The following is an 18,085-nucleotide window of genomic DNA, read 5'->3' on the forward strand; positions in this document are numbered from 1 at the left end:
AGAAAATTCTTGTGCTTATTTTGGAATTCTTAGTGAAATTCAAAAAAGTTAAATTCTTATTGTGAGGCATCTCTTTCTGCTAGCATAGCCATAAAACCAAATATGTAACCCTGGCCAGTGTGGCTTAGTTGGTTGGAGTACTGTCTTCTAACCAAAAGGTCGGATTCTCTGCCAGGTCAGGGCATATACCTAGGTTGGGGGTTTGATCTTCCGTCTGGGCGCATACGGGAAGGCGACCAATTGATACTTCTCTCTCACATCAGTGTTTTTCTCTCTCCATTCCTAACTCTCTCTCCAAAAGCAGTGGGAAATTGCCCTTGGGTGAGGATAAAAAAACCACAAATATGCAAATTGATCTTAGAACTAGCTCTTTGAATCTCTGTGACAAAGTGTTAAAATAAAATCCTAAAACATGATGAAGCATATTCTGTTATACTTTCATTAAAAATGTTATATTCAAGTCCTAGCTTGGTAGCTCAGTTGGTTAGAGTGTGGACTTCATACTTCAAACTCGCATGTTCCATTCCCCAGTCAGACCACATGTAAGAATTAACTAATGAGCACATGAATAAGTAGAACAACAAAATCAGTGGTTTCTGTCCCTCCTCTCCTCTCTCCTTTTCTTCCTCTTTTCATTTCTCTCTCTCTAAAATCAGTAAATAAAAATTAAAAACAAAATGTTACAGTCAGTTTTTGTAAAAACAAAATTTTGTGCCATAAATAAACTTTAAATTCTTTTCATCTCTTTATGTTCTATTTTTTGTGATACAGAGAATGTTTATTATTTTAATAATATATTATAAGTCATTGATTTGTATGTAATGTGTATAGTATAATGTATATAGTATGTAATGTATAACTATGTGTAATATGGTTAATATTGCAAATCACGTAAGAATAGATAAACACAGGACATGGAGATGTGATGAATAAATTTTGGAGGCCATCGGTTTAAATTCTTTCATAAAATAACTTTTGGGTGTCCTGCTTAATTTTCCAGTGTCATGTCTCACTCTTCTGTTTCTCAAATGGGATACATATTCTTTATTTTTAGATATTTGCACATTTTTATTTCTCTTCTGAGTTTAAACATTCTCTAACATCAGTGCTCAGTGTGTGGTCCTTGAACTATTAGTCATTACCAATCCATAACTAGGTAAGAACTCAAAAGTAAATATTTAGAAGTTTGAATTATATTTTGATATTGTCATCATCACATCTAATTGCATGATCAGTGGACTCTCTTCTGAACAGGATATTGACTAGTCCAAGTGCACGTGCCATGGTGCATGTGCAGTTTCTTAAAATTTAATTTTTAGAGCCACTTAAGGCTCACAGCAAAATTGGAGGGAAGGTATCAAGATTTCCCATATACCCCTTGCCCCCACACATGTGTAGCCTTCCCCATCATCAACACCCCCCACCAGAGAGGCACATTTTTTTTTACAATTGATGTTCTTACATTGCCACATCATAACCCAAAGTCCATAGTTTACATTACGTCTCACTCTTGGTGTTGTATGTTCTGTTCAGTTAGACAAATGTATAATGACATGTGCCCATCATTTTTTAGTGCCATACAGAGTAGTTTCACTGCCTTAAAAGTCCTCTGTGCATCACCTGTTTATCCCACCCAACCCCCACCAATTACCTCTCTTCCAACCTCTGCTGATCTTTTTACTCTCTTCATAGTTTCCCTTTTTCTGTGACATCCTGTAGTTGAGATCTGTGTCCTCTCCTTTTCTTAGTTAGCCTGGGTAGGCACCTACTGATTTTCATCAGCTTTTCAAAGAAGTAGCTTTTGGTTTCATTGATGTTCTGTATATTGATTTTCTATTTTCAATTTCATTAGTTTCTGCTGTAATTATTTCATTTTTTCTGCTTAATTTTGATTTAATGTGCTCTATTCTAGTTTTCAAAGGTAGAAACTAAGAATAGTGATTTTAGATCTTTTCTAACACCTGTGTTCTGTGCTATAAATTTTCCTCAAAGCTCTGCTTTCACTGCATCTCACAAATTTTAAGTTGTAGGTTCATTTTCATTTAGTTCAAAATATTTTTAAATTCTCCTGCGATTCTTCTTTGATCCACATGGACTTTGGAAGTGTGTTGTTTAATCTCTATGTTATCTTAAGATTTCCCAATTACCTTTCTGTTACTGATTTCTGGGTTAATCCTATTATGGTCTGAGAGCAGATATTGTATGATTTCTATTCTTTTAAATTTGTGAAGATGGAGCACTTCTGGCCAAGATGGAGGGGTAGGTGGAAATACTGTGCTCCTCGCACAACCAAGTTTAAGGACAACAAAGATTTAGAAACAAAAACACAACCAAAACAGACAGAAAATTGAACTGTACTGAAGTCCGACAACAACGAACCATTCATCCAGACTGGTAAGAGGGGCGGAGTCGGTGGCTGGCGGAGAGGGGTCATGGTAGGAAAAAGCGGACAGACAGACCCAGTTGCGCAAAGGGCATTTGGCAGATCCCAGGCATGGGGTGGCAATGGGCAGACCCACTGAGGGTCAGCCAGGGCGCAAGGCGGCTGGCTGACTGTGGTTACGTGCTCATATGCAGATAAACCAGGCAAAGGAATGAGCAGTGAGACAGACCACTCAACCCAGGGCCCCAGCAATGGGAATTAAAGCCTAAAAGCACCAATTGGGGAAACTTTAGAGGGTTGAGATGCCAGGAGAGGCTCCCAGCCTCATGGAAGAATTCGTTGGAGAGACCCACAGGGTCCTAGAACATACACTAGCCCACCCACCTGGGAACCAGTACCAGAAGGGCCCAATTTGCTTGTGGGAAGTGGCAGAGGGCACCAAAATCCGAGAGACAGCAGAACAAACACCACTGCTCTCTCTCTCTCTCTCTCTCTCTCTCTCTCTCTCTGACCCCGCCCCCACATACAGCATCACAACCCAGCGATTGATTGTGGGGGGGGGTGTTGCCCTGCCTTGGTGAATACCCACGCTCCGCCCCTCATACTAACAGGCCCGGCCTGACCAAAACATTACAGCTGAGCAGAAGAACAGCTGAAAGTCCCAGAGCCAATACTTCTAAGCGACCAAGAGTTAGCCAACCTATCAGATGCACAGTTCAAAACACTAGTGATTAGGATGCTCACAGAACTGGTTGATTTTAGTCACAAAGTAGATGAAAAAAATGAAAGCTATACTAAGTGAAATGAAGCAAAATGTACAGGGAGCCAATAGTGATAGAAACAAAACAGATTAAAATCAATCGAGTGGACCAGAAGGAAGAAAGAAACAACCAAACAGAAAAGAATGAAGGAACAAGAATTCAAATAAATGAGAGGAGAGGCTTAGGAACCTCCAGGACATCTTTAAACGTTCCAACATCCAAATTATAGGGGTACCAGAAGGGGCAGCGGATGAGCAACAGTGGAAAACTTATTTGAATAAATAATAAAAGAGAACTTCCCCAATCTGGCAAAGGCAATAAGACTTCCAGGAAATCCAGGAAGCTCAGAGTGTCCCAAAGAAGTTGGACCCAAGGAAGAACACACCAAGGCACATCATAATGACATTAGCCAAGATTAAAATGAAGGAGAGAATCCTAGAGGCAGCAAGAGATAAGGGGACAGTCACCTACAAAGGAGTTCCCATCAGACTGTCAGCTGATTTCTCAAAAGAGACCTTACAGGCAAGAAGGGGCTGGAAAGAAGTATTCCAAGTCATGGAATGCAAGAACCTACATTCAAGATTGCTCTATCCAGCAAAGCTTTCATTTAGAATGGAAGGGCAGATAAAGTGCTTCTCAGATAAGGTCAAGTTCAAGGAGTTCATCATCACCAAGCCTTTATTATATGAATATGTTAAAGGGACTTATCTGAGAAAAAGAAGATATAAAACATAAACAGTAAAAAGACAGCAAACTCGATTATTAACAACCACACCTAAAACAAAAATAGAAACAAACTAAGCAAACAACTAGAACAGGAACAGAACCACAGAAATGAAGATCACATGGAGGGTTATCAAACAGGGGAGTGGGAGGAGGAGAGAGGGGGAGAAGGTACAGAGAATAGTAGCATATGTAGTAGGTAGAAAATACGGAAAGGGCAAGAATAGTATGGAAAATATAGAAGCTAAAGAACTTATGACACATGGACATAAACTAAAGGGGGGAACTGTGGGGGAGGGGTGTGCAGGGTGGAGGGGAATGAAAGGAAAATGGGACAACTGTAATGGCATAATCAATAAAATATATATTTTTTAAAAAATGGTGAAAATATGTTTCGTGGCCCAGAATATGGTCTATCTTGGTGAATGTACCATGTGACATTGAGAAGAGTGTATTCCACTGTACATGTTATTTTTATGTTAGTCATTTGTAACCCAAAATGTTTTAAGAATTGAAAATGTAAAGATTTATCACCTTAAAAATCTTGTTAGAATTAATTTGACTTATTCTTGTTCCATGAATAAAATAATTTTAAAATAAATATATAATAAATAAAGCAAATAAAAGGTAAAAATACTTTATTTTCAATTTCTGCTTTTGTTAATAGTATTTTCTAAACCCAGGGAGTAAGTTTACATTTTTAAATTTTTATCCTGATTTACTTAAGGTAAAACAAACATGCTTTAATAGACTTTTTTTTGATAAGTAAAGGCATACCTTTTCTGAATATGGCAGTAATAGTAAACCAAGTGATGATGATGGAAATAATTTCAAAGAAATACAGAACAAAAGTTTATGCTGATTTTTTTGGGAAACATTATCCCTCCTATTTTGAATTCAATTTTTAGCCATAATTGGTGAGGGAATGTTAAAACTCTGTGGGTTATTGGCAGTGATGTACTGTCAGTTAAACACTAAAATCGTCAAAATTTACGTGGCATTTATAATAGGCATGACATAAATATATTCACAACCAAAAATGCATTATTTGAAAGAAGGAACATTACAGCTAAAAAAATTAACAGAAGCAGATCTTCAGGATTTCATGTGGTCATTAGTGTTTTGTGAATTTCTATTAAAAATTTTTTTTATTAGTAACAAATTCCTTTAGAGGGATTGAGCAAAAAGGAAAAAGGACTCATGGACTTGGACAGCAGTGTGATATTGCTCTGGGGAGGGGTTGTAAGGGGACTAAATGGTAATGTGAATTTCTTTTAAAGTCTCACTTCAGTTTGCTAACATTTAAAAACTACACACAAATGACAAAACAAAAGTAAACAATTGGAACTAACTACCAATGAAGGATTGAAGACATTTTGAAAATCATCATTTTCTGCATTTGCGATAAAAGTTGAAAATGAATATCCTGAGCTTGCTGCAATTGCTTTAAAATCTATTCCTGTCAGCATAGATCTATGAAACTAGTTTCTCTCTTATGAATGCTGTTTAAACAAAATATATGTAGTTTAGATACACCTCCTCCTTTGTGAGCATCAGTTCAAGCTAGTGTAGGGAAATTAACAAGACAGCCCTCAGGAAGCCCTGCCTCCTGGTACTTACACACCTTGCATGTCCACATTACAATGCAGGTTGACGTGGTAATAGTATGTCATTCCTGAGATTAGGTCAGAACAGATACTGCAGCCTCCGTGTTGGTTGCAACACTGCTTTCTCTCTGGGAGACAACTGCCACGTGGTGAACAGCCCAGTCAGAGGTCCACATACTGAGGAAACGAGGCTTCTGGACAGCAGCCAGGGAGAAACTGAGGCTTTTTGCCCTCCGACTTGTGAGTGAGCTTACAGGCAAATCTCCAGGGCAGTCAAGCAAGCCTTCAGATGACTTTAGTGTGGTGGCCTGTCGTTGCCTATATGCATACTTCCAATGAAAATTATGCAGTTTCATGTAATTCTTTGTTTCTGTTTATTCTAAGTATATTATTGAAATATGGGCCTGAATCTAATAACATATTTGGGCTTGTCTTTTGTATCACCTTTTTAACTTTTATTTGATCTTATAAAAGTATTGGTTCATAATGGATTGGACTTCTTTTTAAAGAGAAAAGGGAAGCGATTCTTTACCAGAGATAGTCTTCATTAGGTCCCTGTCATATTACCCTACAGTTGCCTTAACTGTGACCATGTTACTTTGTTATAATGGGTTATAGTCTCTGTTAAATTAAAGGGCAGAACCTATGTCTGTGTTTGCTTTTATATTTTTAGGACCCAGAACAGTGTCAGTTACTTAGCAGCTACCCAGTAGATATTGGTCAAAGAATTAACAAGTGCTTCTTGTTGTGCTGAATGAAATATTTTTTATTGTGTTGGAATAGTTAACTTCTATAGTCATGAATAAGTTGATTACTATAACTACATGTCCTTAGGTGAATGGTAACTGTTTATATTGAATAAAAAATATTTGGGACATTTTTTGGCTGAGTATATTAAGTGTACATATATATATACACACACACACATATATATATTTTTTGTTTTCCATAGCACAACTACTGCCTCTGAAGAAGAAATCTCAAGTAGATATCCCCGAACAGATAGAAGTGGGCTCAGCAGATATAATAGGGATGCAAATGCTTCAGGTAATTTGGTCTCAAGTAGCACACTGGAAAAGAAAATTGAAGATCTTGAAAAGGTATGAAACATAAATTATTTAAAATTGACAGAACTAATATACTATTTGGATTTCTTTTTTTACTTGCATAGCAGCTCAGAGAGAAAATAAATAGAAATTTGTAGTGGAGAGATAATGCTAAAAAAGGGAAAAGAATGAGGGCACTAATGGGAGATACCATTAGTGGTAATTGGTTATTTCCAAATGTATTCAAATAGCAGCTTTGAATCACTGTCTTTAAGTCTGTTGTCTAGATGCATGGTGGCTAGGCATTTTCTGATTTCCTTAGTATTTTCCCATATCCATTTCTGTTGATGCTAAAACCTTTAGAAGTAGAGGCAGTTCTTGTATCCTTTACTATTTAATGGCTACTCCCATTCTTCCATGTGCTGTCTTTAACACATTAAAAATAGCCTTTGCTTTTGAAACAGAAGTCTGTCTGTCCTGGCAGAGTATACTACTGTGTGTGTATTATCTGTACAGATTGTCATTTGTAGACTTTCTCTGGTTTCCGAATTAGAGCCCAGAGCCATCTTTGGTATTTGACATGATTTTCTTTAATTTTTACATTAAATTTATTGGGGTGACATTGGTTAATAAGCACAGTGCAATGTACAGATCATGTTTAAAACCATTTTAGGAGTAAACCTGTTTAGTAGTGTCTGAGAAAAACTTGAATGTATATTGGCATAAATTCTTCAGGTTTGTTCTATAGACATATAGCTTCTAAAATTGATAATGGTACTGAATTACTTTGTTAAATATTTTGTTTTGCTGAATTAAAATAACTACCTGTGATATAAAGATTTTTAGTAGAGATTTAATTTTTAAAGTCATTTCTTTTTATAGTATTATCTATTACTTTTAGTTCTGATCTGAGCTTTCAAAATAGTTTCTCTAATTCTAAATTCAAAACTTTAAGGAACACATAGTTCAGTACGTTTCAGGGGGGTTCTTCAGGAAGACTTTTGACATTCCACAGGGTTTGGATTGACTTGATAGTAGTTGACGGCAGTTGATTAATGAAGCCAGCTTGGCGGCTTTCTGCTCAGGTTGGTAGGAAAGAAGCCAAGTTCTGGGCAAGGCCTTTTCAGTTCTGCTTCTCTTTTGCCCCCAAGGTGTCTGACCCAGCCCAAGTCTCTGGATTTTAAGTAAGATTTCTTTGAGAAAAGTGCTACATCTTAAAAAAAAAAAAGAAGTAGCTTAAAAACCAGCAATCTATTTCATTTCCTTTGTTTTATCCATTGTCAGTTAACTAGCAGAGCTGGAAATAAAACTGAGGGCCATTGTTTTTCTGTTTAGACTTTTCCATAGAGCTTTCTCCTTTATTTTCTTTTTTGTAAAAAATTATTTACTGATTTTTAAAATTAATTTATTTTTCAGTTACAATCGACATACATTATTATATTAGTTTCAGGTGTACACCAAAGTACATTAAACTTTTTGTATTTTCAATAAATTTAAATTTTCTCAAACAGATATTATCTATTAAAATATTTTAGGAGTAATAGTGGTGATAAGCTAAGGAGGGGACTCCATTGAGTATTAGTATTTCTTAAAGACTTGTATAAACATAGATTGAATCGGAAACATACTACCTTTCAACTGCTGTATTCCTCTCAATCTCTGGTTTGTTTCTGGGATGGATATTTCCTTCCCTCATTAAATGACATAAGAGAATTCATTGGAAATCTTCATATATTTAATATACTTCCCCAAATCTGGCAGATGTATGCCACTTAAGATTATAGATCACCAATTACTTTTCCCTTAATAAACTTTGTAATTATATTTACCAGGAAGTATTAAGAGAAAGGCAAGAAAACTTAAGACTTGTGAGACTAATGCAAGATAAAGAGGAAATGATCGGAAAACTCAAAGAAGAAATTGATTTGTTAAATAGAGTGAGTATTTACACATTTCAGTTTCATGGTTCCTTTTTTTCCCCGATGACTGGATGAAAATATATAAATACGAAGAAATTATTTAATTTCATTATTTAGTTAATATTTTAATGAGATAGTAATTTGTGGTAGTAAGAACCATCGTTTTATTTTGTAAATTGATTTCATCTATCCAGTTATCAGTTGTATTCACTTAATATTGTTCTTTTGGGGATGGAATGATGGATTTACTTTGTGTTTTGTTAGTCTGGAGGTCAGGGTCAGCTTGGTCATCACCACACATGAAAGGCATAAAATTTGCTCAGTGAAGAACTACACAGCTACTTCCTGCCATAGGAAATTCCACATTTCTTTGTGTGTATTTCACACTTTTTTCAGTTGTATATATGCATCCTCAACTTTCCCAAGGCCTTTCTTATGATTATTTGTAGCTTTTTTTTTCTTTTTTGCTTTTAGTCCTTGACTTTACTGCCTGCTTAAGTAGATTTTAATAATGCTAGATTCGGCTTAGGTAACAGTGATGAGAAGAGAATCCATAGTTTTGCTTTTTAGAAGACTTGACTTTAGATAAGACAGAGGAAGGAAATGTTTGCTTCAGGTAAAAAAGGAACAGATTTCTAATCTGATCCTACTCTGTGAAAGAAAAGAAAATAGAACTAGCGCCTTCATTATGTGTAGAATGATAAAGATGTAAGGCTTTAACTCCAGGTTATAGATGAGGATATTGAAACTCAGAGTTTAATTTGCTCAGGGTCATGTGTAGGAATCACATATTCATCAACTTCGGGAATCCTCATTCTAAGTAAGTTCTTTCATCTGGTTTCAGAACCACAGGCATTATCTATTGGCTCTGGACTATGATTTAATAAAATCTGCAAATATTTTTGGTGTTGATGCTGGCCTTAGGCACTGTGTACATTAAAGAGAATAATAAAACACCTATGTTCACAGAGTTTATAATCTAGTAATGATATATGATACATCCTTTTATTTAATTCTAAATCTTAGGTAAATTTTAGTTGTAATAATTTCAGGAACCATGCATCTTTATTGTTTTCAACAGATTAGTTTTTCAACATCATCCATTTAGCTTGTAAATGCAAATTCTGCTTTTTTACATTATAAAGTCATGTACCTAATTGTCCAAAGACAGAATACTAACTATATCAGAATGCTGCTATCCAGTAACACAAGTAATATATTGATTGCTCTGGTTACTATTTTGAATTGCAAGGATAAATCCAAAATGTCTGTGTTTCAACTATCAGTAAATAGTCTGCCTAGAAATGATGTTTCTTCTAAAGCTTGGGGTAGATGGTCTTTGTACTTACCAAATAATTGTATATAAGGCACTAGGATTAATAGAGGGACTATAGAGCTAGAATCACATAACTTTGAAGTTGGAGAGTGATTACCTAGTTTAGTGGCTTTCAATTTTTGTAAAGCTCTAGATCCTTTCACTTAAAATGTCACAGAGAAGCCTAACATGTGAATTGAACTAGCTCAACTCTGTATGCCCTGATCTCCTTTTCTGTATGCCTCAGTTTTTTTTCAGCTGCTCACATTCTTACCCCACAATATGCACTTACGAAAGACCACACAAGGTGGTAGGAATATATCCCAAACTCGTACCTGGATCTTTTTGATTGCTAATTTGGCACAAGGTTACAATCTGAGTCCCTCAACCTCTTATCGCCCCCCTCATGTGTATGGTTTTGAGAAAAGGGGGATTTGTTTTTAAACAAAATACTAAGTTATAATCAAATATCTGAAGATTCACAATTAAAGATTCTGATTTCTGACTTCTCTTGAGAAACTGAAAGATCTGGCAAGAGTTGGCTTGTGTTACCATGGTAACAACAAGGAGGAGGTAAGTAGTGGATGCTCCCTTTAGAGGGGTATATTCTATCTGAACTTGTTTTCAGAATGTTCCCTCACCTCCAAATTAATTGCTTGCATGAATTAACTCTGGATGTGTATTTTTTTGAAGTGTGTTAATCACGTTTAAAGTATTTTAAAAACTCACATACTACCTTCCTTTTTGTTTCCTTAAGGACCTAGATGATATAGAAGATGAAAACGAACAACTAAAGCAGGAGAATAAAACTCTTTTGAAAGTTGTTGGGCAGCTAACAAGGTAGAAGATTCAAGGTTCAGTATGGAAAACAATATTTTAAAACTACTGATTGAATGTTATGATTAATGCTAGGGCAATATTCCTGTGCTGCAATACATTAAGTATGTATATTTATTTCTAGACAACAGTGGGTGTTTATTTTGGAAACATTGCTTTTTCATCATTGGTTTCAAAAGTATCTACTTTTTGTTTCACAAATAAGTAACATCTTTCAGTTTTTAAAATGATAGGTTATGCCTCTGGTTTTGTGTGGTATTCAAATAATACACAGTTTAAAGTCACAACCATTTGAATATATTTCAGCTGTGGTAGTGCATTTTCTCCCTAAAGGAATATATATAGTCTTGGTTTACATGAATTCAAGTACTTTTGGGATTTACCTGCAAATGCCTTATTACTGAAATGTGCAGCCTTTTATGTGTAGTTGTGATTTACTCCTAAAGGTTTTTGTCTGCTGTCATTTGTTCTTTCAACTTAATCGAAGCAATTTACAATAATATAGACTCATTATTTTGTAAAACAGCTATCTTTAAAATGGAAAGCTAGTGTAAACTCACTTAATATCATGTACTAGTTGGCTAAATACAAAATTGAAGCAATTACTTGAATTGTGCTATAGGAAATTAAAATGTACTATTTTGTATTTGAATATTGAAAAAATTGAAATCACTTTAACTTCTGAAGAACATAGATTTGTAATTTTAATATAAAATTTCTTATGTAGGTACTACCTTTTGTAGGTTTATAAATGAACATGGGATATTTAAAAAGTTGTTTTATTCATCAAACCTGGAGAGAGTGTACAATTTTAGTGTAGAAGTAAAAAAATTTACATTTTTAATTACCATATGCATTAAAATCAAAACCACAATATATATGCACACTTAAAACATACTTACATTACAAAGAGTACATAAACAGTACTAGTACTGAAATACTTTGCTTAATATCTGACTTGGAGAATAACACTGACATAGTTGTTCTCATAAGAGAATTATTGCCCTACCTCAAATTTCAGAGATTTTCTTCTTAACATTGGATTTTTAAAAAACAATTGTTTTGAAGAATTATATACATTTTCTTTTCTATTAATTACCATTAGTGTTTAGAGTTGTTTTATATTGAGTAAGGAAACCCCCTCCTTTAAAATAACATGTTTGCATGATAGTTTGATCTCAAACAATATACTGATACCCATTTATCCAATTAATAAACATAAGTGGCTTCAACTTATGTATATTAATTATAAGTAGTAAATGCATTTTACTACTTATAGTAATAAATACATTTTGGGTACCCCACTGATTCTGTTTTTTTCACTTGCCAAGCCCCTTCAGTATCCACTGTTAGAAAAATAGGAAGGGTGAGACGATTGGATAGAATATTCAATAAATGATACAAATCAGATACTGAATTCTGAAACTCTCTGCAGTGACTTGGATTGCACCCCACACACCTCTACCACTTTTCACATTAGAAGTTTCGACCTTGGCTGATCATCAGAATCACTTGGGTTGCTGAAAAAGAATTTTCTGGCTGTAGTTTCTAGATGGGGTTAGATTGAGACCCTGGACAGAATTTTTAAAGCTTACCATCTGATGATTCTGATCATAACGTAAGTTTGTAAACAGTTGCCATTACCTCTTTCCTTCTATACGTTCCATTGGAGACTCTGGAATTAACAAAATGTTAGCTACCAGCATTTCCCCCCTTTTAGATCATTTAATAACCAGGTATCTGGGGAAGTTTTCATATGTTCATGTATATTTATCAACAAGTTCATTGTTAGATTACCAAACTTGATATAGTTGCAGAAGTAGCGCATAAAGACATCCTTTTTGGAGACTATTACCCAGCATGGGAACGGTCATCCGCTACCCACTTGTCAAGTGGTTCCTGGGCCCAGTTAGTACTTTGGCTGAGAGGTACTCATCTCCTTCTAGTTTCCCTTAGGTAAAAATACTGACATTGCCTAGTTTCCCATCCACACTTTGGACGTCGTGGAAGAATGCTGTCAATACCTAGCCTTAAAATATTAGTGCTTTGGTTTTTCAGTAAAAAAGTATCTTAAATTTTCTACGTAATCTACATGTAAGTAAATAAATATTCGATTTCCCCTTTTTAAATTATACTAGTTATTATACTTCTAAAGACTGAGCTGTTTTAATTTTTTTTTCTTCAGTTTGTTGGGGACATTTTTCACACTGATCTTACATTATATAATAGTACCTAGTGCAGATGCAATGCCTGGGAATTTAGGCAAAGCTTTCATATGCAGTTCTTCCTTAAAGTATGAATTTATTCACCTATATATGTTTAGACTGAATATTAAAAAATAAAGTAGGATCTACTATAATATCCCTTTAAACTTATAAAAACATATTGAGGTTTTTTAAAAGGTAGCTTAAATACATGGGCACCACCTTAGAAAACTTGGCTGTTGTCAAAGTGCTAGTAGTTGTGAAATTATTGGTCCCATTCAGAAATAATATTTCTTACATTTCCTGGGAATTTGTGTCACAATAAAGCATATCCAAAGATATAATGTGCTTGATATTATTTTCAAAACAATAAGGTTATTAACGCTCAAATGAATATGACTTGCCTCCCTTATTTTTGATGTCCATTAACTTTGAGAACTGATGAAATAACCTGTTTCATTCTGCTAGACTTGTTATTAATTTTATTGCACTGCAGTTACCTTTAGAAAGGAAAAGAAAGGTGTTAATTAGGGTGTGTATTTCTAAGGGAAGTTACTACATGTAGTAGATTCACACTGTCACACATGATCAGGTAGTCTAAAACAAAAAAATTAAGTGTCGGGTAGATACATGATGCAGTGTATTCTTTTTTTAAATAAATTGTGGTAGAAACAATGTATTCTTAAGGTCAAAAATCTACCTCAATTACATGTTTTTTGTTTTCTAGATTAATCTGGATTTGATCATTAGAATTAAAATGCAGCATTTTGCATTTACTAATACTTAATTGAATATAATACAAGTCAGTGTGTTAGTCATGTCTATATGTTCATCACCATAAGACAAAATAGGAAAGACCTTGCATTTGATCACTGATCTGATGTCTAAGACAATACTCACAGATACAGTAATAGTCATCTTTCATCTTCTCTGTGGTTTTATGGTCTCGAGTCTGTGCCTAGTAAGTTCCATGCAGTGTTGGCACTTACATGCTTTTGTTAACAATCTGTTACAAAATTCAGGCATATTTTCATCTTATAAGAAACCAAATGCACCAAGGCTTTTCATTGTGGGGAGCATGTTATGTGCAAAAAAAGTAGCAATCAAAAATAACATGTTAGAGGCACTGCTAACATTCTCTTACTGTATCTGAACCATTCCTAATATGTAACAGTAAACTTCTGTTGTATTGGAATTATGCTTGCTCTCATAAAAAAGGGTATCCTGTCAACTAGGATTGTTAATTTACATTACTTAGAATTTAGTGACACTTGTTTTTTTGGTTCATTAAACTAAAAGCATGCTAATAAACGATGAACATTTTGCTCGCCAGCTGCCTCAACAAAGGCACTTCCCCCCGTTTTTCAGTGATGTAACAGAGTTGGTGGTTTTATTCTCATTGTAAAGACTTGAATCATTACCCAAGAAAACCCAAGTCTTGTTTTTTATTTTACTTAGCTAGAATCTCATATCATGTTAAAGTCATATCCTCATCCCAAAATAATTACGTGTGAGTATGTAAGAAGAATATGGATGAGAGAGTCACATTAAATTTTTATACCCATTCTTTCAGCAAGTACTTATTAATAATCAACTGGGCATACAGTTCTAGATATTACAGAATTTTTTAAAAAAATGGACATGGACCAGCCTTTTCCATCTGGCAGCTTACAGTCTATGTGATATGAGTTAGTAACACAAAATGCAATCATAAGTAGCATTAACCAGTCTGATCTGAGTAGTTCATTCAAAAGCATCTTTTTCTGTATTATTTGGCCATTGTCTTTTAGATCTGGTTGAAAGGTGACATTTGATGCGCTGTAGCATTTACTGAGTGTTGGAGTGAAAGACCTGGTGCATACCGGGAATCGCTGTACCATCTTTCTTTTACATAAGTTGTGTGTTATGAAAAGAACAGTTTAAAGGAATTTATGGAAGTAATGACGTAAAAAGACTTCAATGCATGTCACCAAACTGTTGATGTATTGAACCATGATTTTAAGTTAGTTTCTCTTTATGTATTATTGATTACAGCTTTGTTTTAGGTGTTTAGGTCTAAGAAACAGTTTACATCTGGGCGGTCACTTTGGTAATGATAAAATGTTAGCGATGATCACTTGATGGACTTTTATTACATGTTTGTTTTCTCTCCCCCTCTGGATACCTTATATGTGTATATTATTTTAAAAAATTTTTTTTTTCATGAACTTTTTTCTTGAATGATTTGGCTCTACTATTCAGGGTTTTATATTGTTATGTATTTCTTCTAAGTTTAAGTATCAAATGGCTGCTGCTACCAGCAAGGACCATGTGAAAGCTAAACTTTACTGTTGAAAAATCAGCTAACTTAGGTAATTCAAATATTTGTAGAAAACATCTGGATAACTTATTGATCACATTAGTATTGTGTAGACATCCTTCATCATTCTTATTGTATAGGTTTTCATTGTGGAGTAGTCAGCTTGACTTCATTTTAGTATGCTTTCATGTAAAATAATAAATACTCAATAAAAATAAATTTCATTTATTTTTAACATTGGTTAGTTATTTCCTTTCTGTACTGTTAGTAAAACACTTACCATAAGTTTTGCTTTTGAAATTAAATGCTAATATTCCAGATAACTTAATGTGCCTCTTAGTGAAGCAATATGCAATAATACATTAAAGTCTTTATTTAGTATATTGCAGAAGGAATAATGTTTAAAAAACAAAAATGCAGTGTGGATAAGATCTGAATGCATTAATGGTGAGGCTTCTTGAATAAGTAAGGAAGTGTACATATTACATATGTTCAGCCTGACTGAAAATTTTAATTATCTTTGTGTTTTAAAACTACATGAGTAATTTAATTCAAAATTAGAACTGTTACCAACCATATCTGATGGTGTTCAAAGAATTTCAGGTCCTTCATAGTTTGACAAAGATAAGTAGGAGTCTGAGAACGTGAAAATCCAGTCTTTGTTTTTTTTAGTAAATGGTTTACATAACTTTTTGCTAATGTGCCATTCTTCATACACCTGCACAAGCTAATCAGTCTTCTTCTAGAACTGAGTTAATATTTTCAGTAATGTCACACATGTCTAACAAGTGGACAAGTACCATTCAGTCAGAATGTTTAGACAATGTCTCAAGTCCTTTCATAAGAACATACTCCATTATTGGAGCAAGCCTGTTGAAAAAACTCATAAGGTCTCTTAGTCTTAATTGAAACTGGAGTCATTTATCTTAGACATCATCAAATATCTTTTTAAAATTCTACATTCACTGTGTGTGTGCACACTATTCTATCAGTAGCTGTAAAACACCTACATATTTTCTCAATCTCATGCTCCTAGCTTCTCTTCACCTCTAGTTTTTACAAGAGGTTTTGTTTTATTCCTAGTCAAGGTCTTGGGGAAAGAATTTATGTAAATTTTTCATGATAAAGAGATAGATAAAAAGATATAGTATCTTTTACAATCCATTTTATTTTGTTGCCTAACCGGGTAAGGTTAACAAGGAAGATAGAAAGTAAAACTTTCCTCTTAATACTGGACCAAATGTACAATTTTACTCACTTTCAAAAAACTGTTTTTACTGAGTGAAGATGATTTTAAAAGAAAAAGCTCTATTTTGTGTAAGATAGTTGAGTAATATGAGATAAATTAAGATAAGCCAAGTAGGAAAAGATTGGACTTTGGCTTTACATACTTGAAAGAAAAAATAAGACTTTCATCTGCTATGTATGTTTTTCACATTAAAGTGTACAACATTATTAAGTATAAATTACAGTCTTAATTCATATATGATCAGTTATTATCCTTGTTTAGATATACCATGGACCATGAAATTCAGTCTTTGTATTGTGTTACAGGCTTTTATGCAGAGAAATATTTGTATTCCTTTAAAGTGTGAACTATTTGTTATGATTAAACAAAGGTTGATTATATATCATCAGTGGGCATTTTAGTTTTATGGAAGCAAATTAAGAAAAATTAATGGAACGATACCTAATTTCTTTTCATTATTTTTAATGCAAAAGTATAAAGCTATCAGTCAGACCCAGGAAATTCCATTTGAAGAACCTTCAAAACACTTAGTAAGAATACGTTCATTTGATAAAGTGTTTTATAAAAATTGAACAGTTATTGGCCTTCCGTAGCACATTGAAAGTTTCATCTGCAGATGATTTAGGATAGTGACCAACATCACTAGTTTATGGTAAAATTATGCCAGTAATTTTTATTTGGGCCGTATGATTTACTATGTAAAGTAAACCAGTCAGTAACCAGTCAGTCAGTATAGATTGTAATGGGACAAGTAAACAGACACTTCAGAAACGTTGATGGGAAAAGTGCCTCTTAATTGCTGGTAACACTTTCAGATCGGTATGCCTTAAGAGGTGCAGCTAAACATAGCAGCCCAGTTAACAGTTCGAGGGTAGCATTAACCGTGCTTTGGTATGGCATAAAAACATTGCATAGAGCCAGGCATTGTGTTAAGTGCTATAAATATGTTTCATTTGATTCTTTAAAACTTACGCAAGGTACAGATTGGGAAGGGTGATTGGCACAAGGTCACAAAGCAATGCATTGTTGTGCCTCATACTCCTTTTTATGACATAATCATTGTTTTACCAAATATTTTGCCAGTGGTTCTCAAAGTGTGGTCTCCATACAAGTAGCATTGGCTTGGCTTAGAAACCTGTTAGAAATACAAAAACTTGGGCCCCACCCAACACCTTAATGAGGTGTGAGGCCTAGCAATCCATGTTCAAACATGCCCTTTCAGTGATTCTGATGCAGGTCAAAGCTTGCAAATTTGCATTATGCATGTTTATTTTTAAGCAAAGATTTTGGGTTTTCTTTTTGGACAGCACATAAATAATATAATAATATAACATGGACTTGTAAAAAAATAAATGATTTTTATATTGTTGCTTACATTGCAAAAGATCGTATCAGGAAAAGCTTCAGCGTGGATGTTGGCAGTTTGACATAACCCATTAGTTTAGTATTATCTCTGGAACTCACATGAATTCTGAAGTCCCAGAGACTGTGGAATGAAATCTTTGTTTTTTCATGAAGGTCAATCTCTGTTATTTCCTGAAGATTTTTGTTAACCATAATGCATTTTTGTTAAATTTTAAAACTTTATTGAAGCAAATAAATGTTTGTTTCACTGGAGTTGTAGTTTTGGTTGTTGTTTTGCATGTACAGACACTGTGGGGTGGTCCATGGGGAGATTGAATTTGCAGTTTACTCTCCGTGAACTCAGAAAATCAATAACATTTTTTAACTAATTGATCAGT

At 34.3% G+C, this 18,085-nt stretch overlaps 1 protein-coding gene across 2 annotated transcripts in view; it reads left to right on the forward strand.

Moving 5' to 3' along the window:
• The window catches only part of PAWR (pro-apoptotic WT1 regulator), a 125,672-nt gene extending 107,712 nt beyond the window's left edge, over window positions 1-17,960 (forward strand). The window contains exons 5-7 of one of the 2 annotated variants that reach the window (XM_053658767.1): window positions 6,427-6,574; window positions 8,353-8,457; window positions 10,512-17,960. In XM_053658767.1, coding sequence (XP_053514742.1) covers window positions 6,427-6,574; window positions 8,353-8,457; window positions 10,512-10,598 — 340 coding nt within the window. In that variant the 3' untranslated portion in view covers window positions 10,599-17,960. The remainder of the gene's footprint in view (window positions 1-6,426; window positions 6,575-8,352; window positions 8,458-10,511) is intronic. The other variant, XM_053658768.1, reaches the window with a different exon arrangement.
• Window positions 17,961-18,085: the final 125 nt, after the last annotated feature.

The sequence above is a fragment of the Artibeus jamaicensis genome, unplaced genomic scaffold (genome assembly GCF_021234435.1).
Source record: "Artibeus jamaicensis isolate MK-2021 breed Jamaican fruit bat unplaced genomic scaffold, CSHL_Jam_final scaffold_584, whole genome shotgun sequence".
Taxonomy (NCBI): Eukaryota; Metazoa; Chordata; class Mammalia; order Chiroptera; family Phyllostomidae; genus Artibeus; species Artibeus jamaicensis.